This window comes from Prionailurus viverrinus, chromosome B3, assembly GCF_022837055.1.
Source record: "Prionailurus viverrinus isolate Anna chromosome B3, UM_Priviv_1.0, whole genome shotgun sequence".
Lineage (NCBI taxonomy): Eukaryota > Metazoa > Chordata > Mammalia > Carnivora > Felidae > Prionailurus > Prionailurus viverrinus.
In genome coordinates this window covers 56,006,474-56,021,443 of record NC_062566.1, presented here as the reverse complement: position 1 = coordinate 56,021,443, position 14,970 = coordinate 56,006,474, and the positions used below count along the sequence as shown (strand labels likewise).

Below are 14,970 nucleotides of genomic sequence, written 5' to 3'. Positions count from 1 at the left end.
GAACTAAAAGAAAGCTAGCATGGCTGGAATATGGTAAGAAAGGAGAGTGACTTGAGGAAGGACTAGAAAAGGCCAGATCACATAGACTCTGCTGCAAATTCAGGCCCCTTTCGGATTGATGTTACTTCCCAGAAGCTGCTCTAAAGCCTTGAAACCAGGGGAGCAGGATGATGAGGTTATAGGAGAGGGGACTGGGCAGCTGTGGGTGGACCGGCAATGACCACAGCAAAGCCTGCTGAGAGCTGCCCATTGCCGGGTGGGGGCCCTGCTAGTGACAACGAGCACAGGGGCCCAGGGGGGTGCCCTGGACAGAGCACATTCACTGGACGCAGAGGAAGGGCGAGGGTGGAGTCAGAAACAACACACACTTTTGTTTTGGCCAGAGCAGCTGAAGGGGCAGTGATGGTGACTGTGAGGCACTGGGGGAGGACAGGTTTTGTGGGGAAGGTCATGAGTGTAGTTTGGGACTTACTGGCTTTGAAGTCTCTGTGAGAAATGCAAAGGGAGCAGTTGGAAACACAGGTTTATCACAGGTAAGATCTGGCCAGGGGTATAAAATTTGAAATTCGCTTTATAGTAAAACTTCACTAGTATTCAGACAGTAGCAAAGGATATACAATGCCAAGTTCGTCTTTCAGTCTCCTGTTGCCCTGCTCAGAACCAATCTTCTATCCCAGTATGGTGTGGATTTCTGGAGGTATTCTGAATATGTTGTATATCTTTCTATAAGAATGTGCATATTAAAAATTTTTTCTTTTTTTTTAATGTATTTTTTCTATATTTTAATTTTTAAATTTTTATTTATTTTGTTACATGCATATTTTTTTCTTTTTCCCCTTTTTTAGATTTTATTTTTAGGTAATCTGTACAACCCCAGGATCAAGTGTCGCATACTCTTCTGACTGAGCCAGCCAGGCGCCCCCATGTTTTTTCTTTTTTTTAAATCTCTCCCTCTCTCTCTCTCTTTTTTTTTTTTTTTATAATGTGTGTATCTTTCTAAAGCACATGAATGGCAGCAAAAGTGACCTGCTTTGTCACTTTTCTTCCTTAAGAATGTCTTTTGGACACCATTGCGCACCACCAAATCTGCTGCTGACTTATTCTTTTTAACAGCTGAATACTTAGTGTTTCTTTTTTCTCTTTTATTGTATGGTTTTAAATGTGATGTTTTGCACAGGTAATCTTTTCCTATGGTAGAAAAGACAAAAAATTATATATACCTATCTCTAAAGGTAACTAGGGAAGTACCCGCCCCTAGCAGCAGACAACCTGGTCCTTCTCCCTTGCCGCCCCCAAAGAAATAGCACTATTGTGTCGGGGGAGCCCTCCTAGAGTATCTTAATGCTCATGGAATAAAGCATATCATGCCACTTCAGGGTATCTTGGAGCGCTTTCTACATGACTGTATAGAGAACTTGCTTTGTCTCTTTTTTTTTTCTCACTGCTACGGAGCATTCCATTATAAAGATCCAGTGTAATTTATGTAACCAGTCCTCCAGCTGGGTTGATTTCAGTCTTTTGATGTTGTAAACAGTGCTACAGTAAATAACTGTGTGTATGCATCATCTCCTAAACCTACAAATATATCCATGAGGTAGATACCCAGAAGAGTATGTGCATTTGAGATCTTAATATTGACAGATGTTACCTCACAGATATACACAGTTTCTCCAACAGGTTATCAAATGTTTAAGTTTTTGCTGGGCCATCTGTTCGTATCCTTTGCTCATTTCTCTATGTTATTGTTACTAGTTTCTGGAGTTCTTTAGCAAGCTAGCTCTTTGCCTAATAGGAATTAATGATATTTATCCCAGTTCTTTGTTCTCTTTTGACTTTGCTTATTGTGTTTGGAGCTATTCAGAAAATTTATCAGTTCTCCTCTTAAGTGTCTATGTTCTGATCATAATTAGAAACATGTTCTTCATTCCAAAGTTGTATAAAGAACTTCTGTGGTTTCTTCTGGAAATTGTATAGTTTTATTTTTCATATTTAAATCTTTTTTCATTTTTAAAATTTTTTTAAATTTTAAATATTTTTATTTCATTTTTGAGAGAGACAGAGTATGAATGGGGGAGAGGCAAAGAGAGAGGGAAACACAGAATCTGAAGCAGGCTCCAGGCCCTGAGCTGTCAGCACATAGTCCAACGGAAGGCTCGAACCCACGAACCATGAGATCATGACTTGAATTGAAGTCATATAGTCATTGATTAAGCCACCCAGGTGCCCCTAAGTCTTCTTTTAATTTAATTTTTATTTTAGAGAGACCAAGCAAGCAGGGGAGAGAGAGGAAGAGCAAGAGAATCTTAAGCAGGCTTCACGCTCAGCTCAGCACAGAGCCCGAGGAGGGGAATTGATCCCATGACCCTGGGATCATGACCTGAGCCGAAATTGAGAGTCAGACGCTCAACTGACCGAGGCATCCAGGCTCCCCGCCCCTCCTATTTAAATCTTTGATTCATTTTGAATATATGAGGTATGGATCCAACTTTATTCTTTCCAGATGGCTGTTGAGCTATCTCTTTAACATTTGATTGTTCCTCTAGACAGCTTGCCTGTGCTTCACCAGTTTAGGATGTCAACTTTTTTTTTTTTAAGTTTATTTATTTATTTTGAGAGAGAGAGAGCATAAGCAGGGGAGGGGCAGAGAGAAAAGGGGAGAGAGAGAATCCCATGCTGGCTCCATGCTGTCAGCACAGAGCCCGACACAGGGCTCAATCTCACTATCATGAGATCATTATCTGAGATGATGTCAAGAGTTGGATGCTTAACCGACTGAGCCACATATGTGCCCCCAAAAGTTCTTTAAAGAGGGGCTGTTTTGAAGATTATGATTCTGACTTTGGAAGAATGACAGTGATTGGCAGTAGAAGGAATCACATGTAAAATTCTTTGCATAAAAATTTATTGACTTAAGAAAAAAAGTTTTTGTATGGGCATACATTTTCCTGTCTTTTGAGTATATACCTAGGAGTTGGGTTGATGGGTCCATAGATGGGTGAAACTGTGTTTCACCATTTGAACAATCGGCAAACTATTTTTCACAGAGGCTACGCTACTCTAAAGCCCCACCAGCAGTGTGTGAGCACTGAATTTCTCCCCATGTTGACCATCATCTTTGTTTATTATAGTTGTCCTAGTGGATGTGACATGGTACCTCACTGTGGTTTTGATTTGCATTATCCTAATGGTTTTGAGCATCTTTTCATGTGTTTACTCTAGCTATTTATATTTTCTTCAGATAGATGTCTTTTCAGACCTTTGGCCATTTTATAATTGGATTATTATCTTTTTATTAAGTTTAATAATTTTTTTATATATTGTAGTACAAGTTCTTTATCAGTTATATATCTGGTTTGTAACAATTGTGTCCCATTCTATGTATTGTCTTTATACTTTTTTGGTGATGTCCTTTGAAGCACAAATGTTTTGATGCTGTTTGTTTTATCTATTTTTTCCTTTTATTGCTTGCACTCTTGGTTTCATATCTAAGAAATTTTTGCCTAATCCCCGGTCACAAAGATTATGCCTATATAGGCAAACATACCTCCTATTATTGTGCTTTGCTTTATTATGCTTTGCAGGTAATGCATTTTTTTACAAATTGAAGGTTTGTGCTGTGTAAGGCAAGTCTGTCCGCCATGTGTTCCAACAGCATTTGCTCACTTTATGTCTCTGTGTCCCATTTTGGTAATTCTTGAAATATTTCCAACTTTTTAATTATTATTATATTTGTTATGACCTGTGATCAATGATTATGACTCAAATAATGGTTACAATATAAATCTCAAATAATGGTTAGCATTTTTTATCAATAAAGTATTTTTTTTAAGTTTATTTATTTTGAGAGAGCATGAGCAGGGGCGGAGCAGAGAGAGAGGGGGAGAGAGAGAATCCCAACCAGGTCTGGGCTGTCAGTGCAGAGCCCAACAAGGGGCTCAATCTCACGACCATGAGATCATGACCTGAGCCGATATCAAGAGTTGGATGCTTAACTGAGCCACTCAGGCACTCCAGCAATAAAGTACTTTTAATTAAGTTATATGCATTGTTTTTTATTACTATTACTATTATTATTATTAATTTTAGAGAGCACAGGCAGGGGAGAGGGGCAGATGGAGAGAAAGAATCTTTTTTTTTAACATTTTTAAAAAATGTTTATTTTTGAGAGAGAAAGAGAGTGTGAGCAGGGGAGGGGCAGAGAGAGAGGGAGACAGAATCTTAAGCAGGCTCCAGGCTGCGCGCTGTCAGCACAAAGCCCGATATAGGGCTTGAACTCACAGACCGTGAGATTATGACCTGAGCTCAAGTTGGATGCTTAACTGACTGAGCCACCCAGGCACCCCGAGAAAGGGAGAATCTTAGGCAGGCTCCACTGTCAGCATGGAGCCTGATCCATCCCACAATTCTGGGATTGTGTACCCAAGCCAAAATCAAGAGTCAGAGGCTCAGCTGACTGAGCCACCCAGGTGCCCTATGTATTGGGTTTTTTTTAGATGTAATGATAGCACACTCAGTAGATTATAATATAGTGTAAACATAACTTTTATATGCATTGGGAAACAAAACAATAATCTGACTCACTTTATTCCAGTGATCTGGAACCAAACCCACAGTATCTCCAAGGTGTGCCTGTATTTTCTTTTAATAGTTGTATGCTGGGGCGCCTGGGTGGCTCAATTGGTTAAGTGGCCGACTTTGGCTCAGGTCATGGTTTCGCGGTCCGTGGGTTCGAGCCCTGTGTTGGACTCTGTGCTGACAGCTCAGAGCCTGGAGCCTGTTTCAGATTCTGTGTCTCCCTCTCTCTGACCCTCCCCCGTTCATGCTCTGTCTCAAAAATAAAGAAACGTTAAAAAAAATTTTTTTTAATAAAAAATAAAAAAAAATAGTTGTATGCTTTTAGTTCCTAGGTGTAGGTCTTTGATCCATTTTGAGTTAATGTTTGTATTTAGTGAGACAAAATTAGGAGTTGAATTTTGTTCTTTTGCATGTGAATATCCACTTGTCCCACCACCATTTGTTAGTAACTATTATTTCCCCCCCATTGAATTGTCTTGGTGCCCTTGTCAAAGATGAATTGACCATAGATGTATGGATTTATTTCTGGACTCTGAATTTATGCCATTGAATTATATGTCCGTCCTTATGTCAGTACCACTATTTTGATTACTGTAGCTTCGTAGTAAGTTTTGAAATCAGGAAGTGTCCAACTTTATTCTTTTGCAAGATTGTTTTGGCTATTCTGAGTTCCTTGAATTTCCATGTGAATTTAGGGATGAGCTTATCAATTTCTGCAAAGAAGTCAGGTGGGATTTGGATTTGGATTTCATTGAATGTTTGTGTCATTTTGGGGTGTATTAAACATCTTAATAGTAATGTCTTTTGATCCATGAATATGGAGTATCTTTCCATTTATTCAGGTCTTCTTTGTTTTCAACACTGTTTTGTAGTTTTCAGAGTATAAATTTTGAATTTGTTTTATTCAATTTATTATCTTATTCCTCTGACGCTATTATAAATGGAATTGTTAATTTCATTTTCAGTTTGTTAATTGCTACTCTGTTTATTTTTGTGTATTGATCTTGTTTCTTGTACCCTTGCTGAGTTGATTTTTTTATTAGCTCTGATAGTTTTTTAGTAGCTTCCTTAGGACATTCTGTATACAAGATCATATCATCTGCCCCTGTTGTTTTCTTGTTTAATTGCCCTGGGTAGAATCTCCAGTTCAATGTTAATAGAAGTGCTATGAGAGCACACATTCTTGTTACTGATCTTAGTACTAAACCACTCAGCCTTTTACCATTAAGGATGATGTTAACTTGTGGACAGTTGTTATCAAGTTGAGGAAATTTCTTTCCAGTCCTAGTTTGTTGAGTGAGTTTTTATCATAAAAGGGTATTAAATTTAGTCAAATATTTTTTTTGTAACTATTGAGATGATTGTGTGGATTTTTTCTTTTATTAATATGGTGTATTACGTGATTGATTTTTGTATATTGAACTAATCTTGTGTTCCTAGGATAAATCCCAGGAATGGTGTATACTTGGTCATGATGTATATAACTCTTTCTGTGTTGCTAGATTCACCTTCCTAATATTTTGTTGGGGGTTTGTGTGTTGATATGCATAAGGGAAATTGATCTGTAGTTTACGTGTGGTTTCTTTGGTTTTATGTCAGGGACTTCTAGAATGATTTATGAACTATTCTCTCCTCTTCTGTTTTTGGAAAGAATTTGTGAAGTATTGGGTGTTAATTCTCTAAATGTTTGGTAGATTTGAAGCTAATGAAACTATCTGGTCTTGAAATTTTCTTTGTGGGAATTGTTTTGATTACTAATTCAATATCTTGTTAAATGTCTGTTCAGATATTCTATTCTTTTTTTTCCTTTTTTCAAATTTTTTATTAAAAATTTTTTTCTAGTGTTTATTTTTGAGAGAGAGAGAACGAGTGGGGAAGGGACATAGAGAGATGGAGACACAGAATCTGAAGCAGGCTCCAGGCTCTGAGCTGTCAGCACAAAGCCCAACGTGGGGTTCGAACTCATGAGCCATGAGATCATGACCTGAGCCGAAGTCGGACACTCAACCGACTGAGCCACACAGGTGCCCCTCAAATTTTTATTTAAACTCTAGTTAGCTAACATATAGTGTCATATTATTTTCAGAATCTATTTCTTCTTGAGTCAGTTTTGGTAGTTTGTGTCTTTCTAGGAATTTGTTCATCTATCTAATTTGTTGGTGTATAGGTATTACACCAACTCATTTATTTTTTATTTTTTCACTGATGTAAATATTTAAAGTTAAAATTTTCCACCTGAATGGTACTTTAGTTATATCCCATAACTTACATATTTTATCTATTTTTTATAGTAATTTTGCATTTTCAGTTTGTATTTCTTCCTTAATCCAGTTCTTATGAGTTCTTAAGAACTTTTTGGTAGAAAGCCTCCTGTGTTTCTGATTTTATTATTAATTTTTAATTTGCTATGTGTTGATTATGAAAGAATCCAGAGAAATATGATTTCTACTTTTTTAAGTTTATTAAGGTTTTTTCATTATCAGTATTCCCATGGACATCAACTTATTTATTTAATTTATTTAATTTATTTTTTTGAGAGAGAGAGAGAGAACACACATGAGTAAGCAGGGGAAGGGCAGAGCAAGAGGGAGAGAGAGAATCCCAAACAGGCCCCACACTTAGACAGAGCCTGACATGGGGCTCAATCTCATAACCATGAGATCGTGACCTGATTTGAAATCAAGGAGTCATATGCTCAACTGACTGAGCCACCTAGGCATACCTTCCCATGGACATCTAAAAATTTTTTGTTGTTTTATCATTATGTGGTCTGTTTGTTCTCTGCTGTGAGGGTAAATATGCGTCTTTTTTGTCTGATAATCTGGAAGCCTTTAAAAAATTCTTTCCATGATCACTTTTATATCTTCAAATAGTCTTTATTACTTGATTTAGCAGTGTTGTTACCTTTATAAAACATCAGGAAATCAATGTATTCTACCCTTTTTTTTCCTTTACTTTTTGTCAGAGTATTTCTACATTGTATATAATGTTTGCATTCATAGAGTTGTTCTTAGGCTAGATTAAATGGACTGTGCTCACTTCTAGTAATTTTCCAGGCATTTTTATTCCTCCCTAGTGATTTGTCCCCTCATAATTTCTTCCAGAAAGACTCATGGGCCCTTTCTCTTTGGTCCCTGAGTTTGTATTTGAAATTGTTTATTGCTTTTATACTTAAATGACAGAACATCTCTTGGTTGCATTCCTACGAATGAGATTGGTAGGTCAAAGGATATGTACATTTTTAAATTTAAAATATGTGGTAGATGTTTCCAAAGTATACCAGTTTACACTCTTAAATAATACTTGACCACTCTGCTTAACAGAGCGTTGCCAAGGGTTTTTCCTTCAGTCTTTGGCAGTGTGATGGGCATAAAATACGCATTTGCAGTTCTCCTCATGTGTCTAAGATCGAGTGTGTTTTCAGATTCTTAAAAGTTCTGTGTCCTTTTGCTCCATGACAGTGCACTGTATCCACTTCTCTAGTGGGTTGTTAGTCTTTTTGGTTTTAGAGGCCCCTTTTATATTAAGAAAATTATCCTTCTGTTTCATTTGAGATACCAGTGTTTTTTCCTAGTTGTGTGTTTTTATTTTGTTTGTTTTTTTATTACTACCTGGAAATGTTACTTTTCAAAGTTTTTTAAATTTATTTTGAGAGAGAGAGAGAGAGCATGAGCAAGGGAAGGGCATAGAGAGGGGAGAGAGAATCCCAAGCAGGCTCCGTACTGTCAGAGCAGAGCCTGATGTGGGGCTCAAACTCACCAACTGCAAGACCACGACCTGAGCTGAAATCAGGAGTTGGATGCTCAACTGACTGAGTCACCCAGGCGCTCCTGGAAAATGTTAATTTTGTGTTGCCTGGTGTTTACCAATGTTTTCCTTCATGGCTTCTGAATTTTATGCCCTGTTTAGGAAGTCATATCCCCACTATAATTTTTTTAACTTATTCTTTTCTTATAGTAATAATAAATTCTTTATTCCATGTATTTTTGAGCCACAAAGCATGAAGAGTTTATATTGGCATGATGTATGAAATGGGTCTCTGATCCATTTTTTTCACATGGTAGCTAGTTGTGTCATCAGTATTTATTGATTAAACCATGGATATTTACTTTTGGGAGTCATCAGTGTAGCAGGGGGAGCAGATGGAATCACTTAGGAGTATATAATGAGAAAAGAGGGCCTAGGCCTAAGTCCTGAAAGAATCCCAGAATATCGATTTTTGTTTGAGGAGTCTGAGCCAACACAGGAGAAGGAGCACTGCAGGGAGAGGTGCCAAGAGCCTGGGGACTCAGGAAGTGATTATCTTGAGTGAAAGGGAGAGGCTGGCTGAGTGGAAGCTCACGGAGAGGTTCAGTAAGGTGGGGACTGGAGTTGGTGATCAGCTCCAAGCACATGGATGCCACAGGGACCTGGTGACTGCTGTTGGGTGGAGTAGTGAGGCAAATGTTATGTTCAAGCATGTTCAGAAGGGAGTGAGAGGTGGGAGATGGCGAATGGTGACCGTTGATTCAAGAAGCACGTGTGTGAAGGGTGGGAGAGCAAGGACCCATCTGAGGAAATTTTTTAAAGGTGGGAGAAATATTTACATGCTTGAGTGCTTGTAGAAAGGATCCAACGAAGAGGGTGAGGCAGAGGCAACAGTGAAGGAGGAGATGATCAGTAGTGGAAAGTTCCCAAGAAGATGGCACAAGACTTCAATCTGAGACAGAGACACCTGCTTAAAGTACAAGAGACTATATGTTGCAGCAGAGGAATGGAGACAAGGATGGCGATAGAACTGTCTGTGTTCACCTCTTCTTGTCTTTAGCCGTAGGTTAAAAACTGGTGATAGAGGTGGGATGGACAGTGCCTGTCAGGTACGGTAGAGGTCAAGGTCATGTCACTGAGTTGCCAGCTGAAGTAAAGGTGGGAGGACCGTATTGCAGATCCAGAGATCATCCCGTCTGGTTCCAAATTAGGACCTTTTGCTTACTTGCTGTATGGGGTTGGGGAGGTGAGGCTTGGGGAATTTGGGGCCTAGGATCAAGCTTTTCATGGCCCGTTGCTTTTCCTCCCCCTCCCACCTTCCACTTGGGCTCCAGCCATGGCCTCATTCGTGTTGCCACATGGTAGAGCCCCCAAACCCACTGAGGCTCCATACCAGGTCCTCTGAGGCTCTGTTCATTTTGATCCCTTTTGGAGCTCTCCTACAAGCAGTCTTTGAGCCTGTGGCTTGAACCATAAGGAGAGATTGTCCAGGGACTGGTTTCTATTGCTCTTGGCTTCTTGGGGACATCCAACCTCCTGTAATCCCAATGGGGAAGATTTTTTTTTTTTTTTTTTTAAAGCAGGCTTCATGCCCAGTACAGCACCCAGCACGGGGCTCAAATTTAAAACTGTGAGCTCAAGACCTGACCGAGATTGAGTTAGACACCTAGCTGTCTGAGCCACCCAGGCTCCATGGGGAAGATTTTTTTGATAGAGCCTCTACACTGGAAACTATTGGGATAGTTCAGAGGCAGAGGAGATAATTCTACACAGGCTTTCTGGTGCTCTGCTTTATCTTCCTTTGCTCTGGTCCTAAACATCTTTTCTGCAGGGGGACACACACTTGCCTGATTCCAGTGACTCCTGGATAGGGGATGTTCGGGGACATTCTGCAGTGAGGAACAGTCAACTGAGTCTGGCTGGATCCACCTGGAAGAGCTTAGCTTACAGTGAGTGGTGGGGGTGAGGGCATGCAGCTATCTGCCCGGTTTGGGGACTTTGGGGGCGGAGGTCCTCTAGATCCTTAGGGAGTCATTAGCCCGAGGTTATCAGCCCCGAGTCACTGTCCCTCAGGAGGCTGTTGCTGCTCTGAGGCCTCGATGCTCATGCTGTCTCACAACCTCTGCCTGTTCACTGCAGGCCGCAGAACCTCCCTGGGCAGCTGCTGCTGCTGTCCGTCCAGCCTGTCCAGCCTGGGGGCCTACCTGTCCTCCTCCTATCAAGATTTGGCTAAGCACATCGTGGACATCTCTGTTGCTGACGTGAGGAGCGATTCCGCTTGTCCCCGTGGTTCCTTTACCAGCCCTCCGCCGGGTGGGGATGGGGAGGGAGGGATGAGGGCCAACTTCTTTCAGATGAGGGTTAGGGCTTCTTTGGTGGCTCTCCATCTTGACAGAAAGGGAATTCAGCAAACACTGGCCCTAGTGACTGACTAACCCAGGGGTCTGCTTTGTACCGTGCCCGCTCACTTGGGTGTGATCCCTGTCTGCAGGTAATGGCTGCTTGCTCAGGTAACCTGCACAACCTCTTCAGCTGCCAGCCAGCAGCTGGCTGGAAGTAAGTTCCTTGTAGTGTCTTGTCCTAACCTGTTGTCCTGCTTGTCCGCTTTCCTCCTCTACCTTCTCTGCCCCGGCTCCCTTGAGTCCCTCCCCTGAACTGCCCCTCTATGACCCAGGAGCCCAGTTCTCACCTCTTCTTCCTCTTCCCCACCCTCGGTGTCCCCAGCCATCAGGGTGAGGAGCAGGAGGTGCATCTTTACTACAAGATGTTTTCTTCTACTCGGCATGGCTTCCTGGGGGCAGGCGTGGTTTCCCAGCCACTGTCTCATGTGTGGGCAGCTGTGAGTGACCCCACCCTGTGGCCGCTCTACCACAAGCCCATCCAGACAGCGAGGCTGCATCAGCGGGTGACCAACAGCATCAACCTTGGTGAGCCCAGGGAGGGATTCCCATGGGTCTGGGCCAGGGGCCAGGGGCAGCAAGGGTTGGAGGTGGTCCTCTCGGGAGGCCAGGTGCTCACACGACCTCCTCTGGGTGGCTCAGGCCAGGTCTGCCTGTCAGGTTGCAGAACAACGGGATATTGGCGGGCGCTCCTGGGCTGGGAAGGATTTAGGACTAGGTCTGTCTATGCACCTCCTGACTCTCCCCATTCCTGACCCCCCAGTGTACTTGGTGTGCAGTACTGCCCTGTGTGCCCTGAAGCAGCCGCGGGATTTCTGTTGTGTCTGCGTGGAAGCTAAAGAGGTGCCTGCCTCGCTGGTGGTAAAGATGTGGGAGGAAGTTGGGCTGGAGTGCTGTTGAGAGGCAGTCACTGTGGGCCTCAGGTCCTGCAGGGAAAGGAGGGTGCGGTGGGCAGGGATGAGGATGACATGAAGCCTGTCTGGCTGCACTGGAGCCTGTCCTGGTTTGATCCACTTCACTCCCTGTCCCCAGGGGCACCTGTCTGTCATGGCGGCTCAGTCTGTTTATGATACATCCATGCCGAGACCCAGCAGAGACATGGTCCGAGGGGAGATCCTGCCCAGTGCCTGGATCCTACAGCCTCTCACCGTGGAAGGAAGGGACATCACTAGAGTCATCTACTTGGCCCAGGTGATCCTTCCTGTGTGGCTGGCTGCACAGAACGCCTCGGTGTGACCCCACCACCCCGCGGGAGTTTTCTGTTCAGCTGCTCAACACCCTTCAGTGCCCAGGCCCTGTGTCCCCAGAGCTGGAGACTCAGGCTTCCTGGGCCACAGTGCGGGGAGTCAGTGGGGAATCGAGGACGGAGGAGGGGGACAGAGTAGGTCAGTCTTCTCTGACTGAAGTTGCCGTTACCAAAGAGTTCAGTGGCCTTTAGACCCTCTGTTGCTGAGTCCTTGGGAGATAGCCACGGTGAGGGAGGAGCAGCAGCCTCAGCAGAGCAGAATGAGCAGGACCCATTCTGTTGTTGCTCCACTCCCAGTTCCCCAACGTGACCTTTGTCACCGGGAGGTGAAGCCCATGCCTAGATCTGAACAGCAGAGACCAGGGGCCTGTAAACTCCGGGACCGCAGAGGAGCTTTTTGCATCGCAACAGCCTGGGTGACTACCTGGGGCTGACGTGTGGCCTGGCGTGTTCTTCCCGTCTGTACACACCTTTAACCCTTCCCTCTCTGCTTTATTTCAGGTAGAACTTGGTGCGCCGGGCTTCCCCCCTCAGCTCCTAAGCTCCTTCATCAAACAGCAGCCACTGGTTATAGCCAGACTGGCTTCCTTCCTTGGGAGTTAGCATCTTACTGTCAAGATGGTGCTGCAGAGACGCAGGTGCAGGATGTGCCAGTGATGCCAGGTGGCTCTTGTCATTCTCTGTACAGGATGCAAGGACAGGCGAGGCTCCTGGTTGTGGCTGACCAGGCTGACCAGCACTCAGACCTGAGTTGCCAGCAAAGTCCCGTCAGTACTTGGGTCACAGCTGGTGCCTCTGCAGAGTGAGGGGACCTGAGTTCCTGGCCCCAGGTGGCCAGCATCAGTGAAGCTCAACTCACCTTTTTGGATTCCTCAACCTCTCTTTCCTCTCCGGGACATCGTGGCAGGCCGCTTGAAGACCAGGACTGGGCGTAGCCAGCAGAGCCAGGAGAGGGCAGTACTCTGGCCCAGCCCTCAGCCAGGAAGGGAAGCAAGCAGCCATTGACCGGGACTGTTCAGAATCCGTCTCCAGCATTCAGCTCCACTGCGGACTGCAGTATTGGAAAGTGCCAAACCAGAAAAAACGGTTTAAAAAAACAACTGCACAAACCATTCGGAATCGTTTCTCCTTGCATTTTTACAAAATGCTTTATTATTAATTTTTACTTTTTCCTCTTCGTTTCCTTCACAGGAGAGGACATTTGGGTCTTTGCCTCAGTCAGGAGTATTGAGCAATGCTCAGTCTTGGAGCCGTCACTCCAGAGCTCAGGAGAATGGGAAAGACCACTGTAGAAGCAGGTTGGACAGATTTGAGGCCAAGGAGGGGAACCTAGCCCTTTGAGGAGGGATGGGGGTGGGCAGCCCAATGTTGGCTGCTGACAGGGCAAGAGGAATTTCAAAGAGCTGAAAAGTTATTTATTGAAGACTGGAGAGAAGATATGAAAACTCTTAGAGGAGGTAAGTGATTCATTAGGAGGAAACTCAGTTCTGTTCCTTCCCTCACTCAGAGCCTTGGTGCCAGCCTTCAGTGGTCCCCTGAGCGTCCGTGCTGCTGTGGTCAGACGTGCTATTCTAGGAGGGGATGGGGAATGGGCTCGGTTTTCTTGTACCTTAGCCTGCCTAAACTTGAGCTTCGAGTATTCAGTACGATTACGTGGAAGTGGTGGGGTGGGAGAGATTCCCAGCTTCCATTCTGGTGCCCACAATCTTTGGCGGAAGAGGGTGACCACATGGGGATTGAAAAGGTCAGTTTCTGTACAGTATAGCACAGAGATTTATTGTTTCTCAAAGTGTTTGCAGGATTGTTTTTCTTTTACCTCAGATTGTTACTCATATATGATTGGTTGAAGACTTTTTAAATTGCTTTTAAATGTATTTTTCTGGCTAATTTTTTTGGTATATTTAACACCCTATTTATGTACTCCCATCTCTTTTTCATATAAATCTCCTTAAGTCCATTGATTGAAAAAGTCAGAACACTTGGAAATTAAAGGTCCATGGTGTCCTTTCATTTAGTGAAGACTGCGGTGTCCCTTGAGCTCAGACTTTAGTCTGGAGATTACGATGGCAGCAACAGCTCACGGCCCAGTTTCAAGCTATACAGTTCACACGAATGTACTGAGTTCTTTCCATGAGCTCAGCACGACTTTGCGTGTGAACACCCCTGTCAGTTACCCAACTACAGCCAGCTGTAGCCAGATACGAACATGAGAGAAAATTCCAGATCAGTTATTGCCACACACCAGTGACCACGATCCCCTGGAAGGAAGCTCTTTAACAACAGGTGAGTACTTCTGGGCTTCTGAAGCAGAGCTGGCAATGGGAAGCTGAACATACGGGTCCCCAGAGGTGATCGCAATCCCCTTCCTACAATAGCCACACACCAGGCCTGAGTCAGCAAGCTAAGGAATATTAATTGAGGCTGATTCTGTACTAAAGATAATCCAGGGACCCAGCTCCAAATGATCACGAGAAAGTCAAATTTTGGCTTGGATAGGTGGCTTTCTGACTTCATCAGAATCCCCTGAAGAACTTGTTACACCCCAGAGTTTGAGATGCGGTAGTCCTGGAGCAGGGCCAACGTATTTGTTGTATGTCTGGGAAGTCCTGAGGCTGCTGGTCTGGGGACCAGGCACACTTTGAAAACCAATGTTTGAGACAGTTAGTAGAGAGCAGGTATGTAGAAAGGAACCTAATGAGTTCACTGTTTCACTGTAATTCTATCTTACTGCCTAGAGAATGGGCCTTTAAGGTTCACACAGGCCACTGTGAAGTTTCCTGAGCTGGGCCCACGCTATATTGAATTGAGTGGGCATTAGCCCAGCATCCCTGGGGCTTCAGGCTTGCCTCCAAGCTCCGCCTACCTGTCCCACCTACAGAGAGCTGGGTCCTCTGAAGTGGCAGCTTCTTACCTCAGGGCTCACCTTCAGAGAGCAGTGCTCTCGTTAAGCCACATGGGTGCAGAAAGATAAAACATTTCTTGGCTCCCAGGCATTCAGAACTT

At 43.7% G+C, this 14,970-nt stretch overlaps 1 protein-coding gene across 5 annotated transcripts in view; it reads left to right on the top strand.

Annotated features, from left to right (window-relative positions):
- Positions 1 to 13,977, top strand: part of STARD9 (StAR related lipid transfer domain containing 9) — a 124,123-nt gene extending 110,146 nt beyond the window's left edge. For 4 of the 5 annotated variants that reach the window (XM_047861053.1, XM_047861052.1, XM_047861051.1 and 1 more), the window contains 7 exons: positions 10,154 to 10,271; positions 10,462 to 10,583; positions 10,814 to 10,878; positions 11,047 to 11,249; positions 11,485 to 11,564; positions 11,754 to 11,912; positions 12,469 to 13,977. In XM_047861053.1, coding sequence (XP_047717009.1) covers positions 10,154 to 10,271; positions 10,462 to 10,583; positions 10,814 to 10,878; positions 11,047 to 11,249; positions 11,485 to 11,564; positions 11,754 to 11,912; positions 12,469 to 12,570 — 849 coding nt within the window. In that variant the 3' untranslated portion in view covers positions 12,571 to 13,977. Of the gene's footprint in view, positions 1 to 10,153; positions 10,272 to 10,461; positions 10,584 to 10,813; positions 10,879 to 11,046; positions 11,250 to 11,484; positions 11,565 to 11,753; positions 11,913 to 12,468 lie in introns of those variants that run through there. The other variant, XR_007152704.1, reaches the window with a different exon arrangement.
- The last annotated feature ends 993 nt before the right edge of the window (positions 13,978 to 14,970 follow it).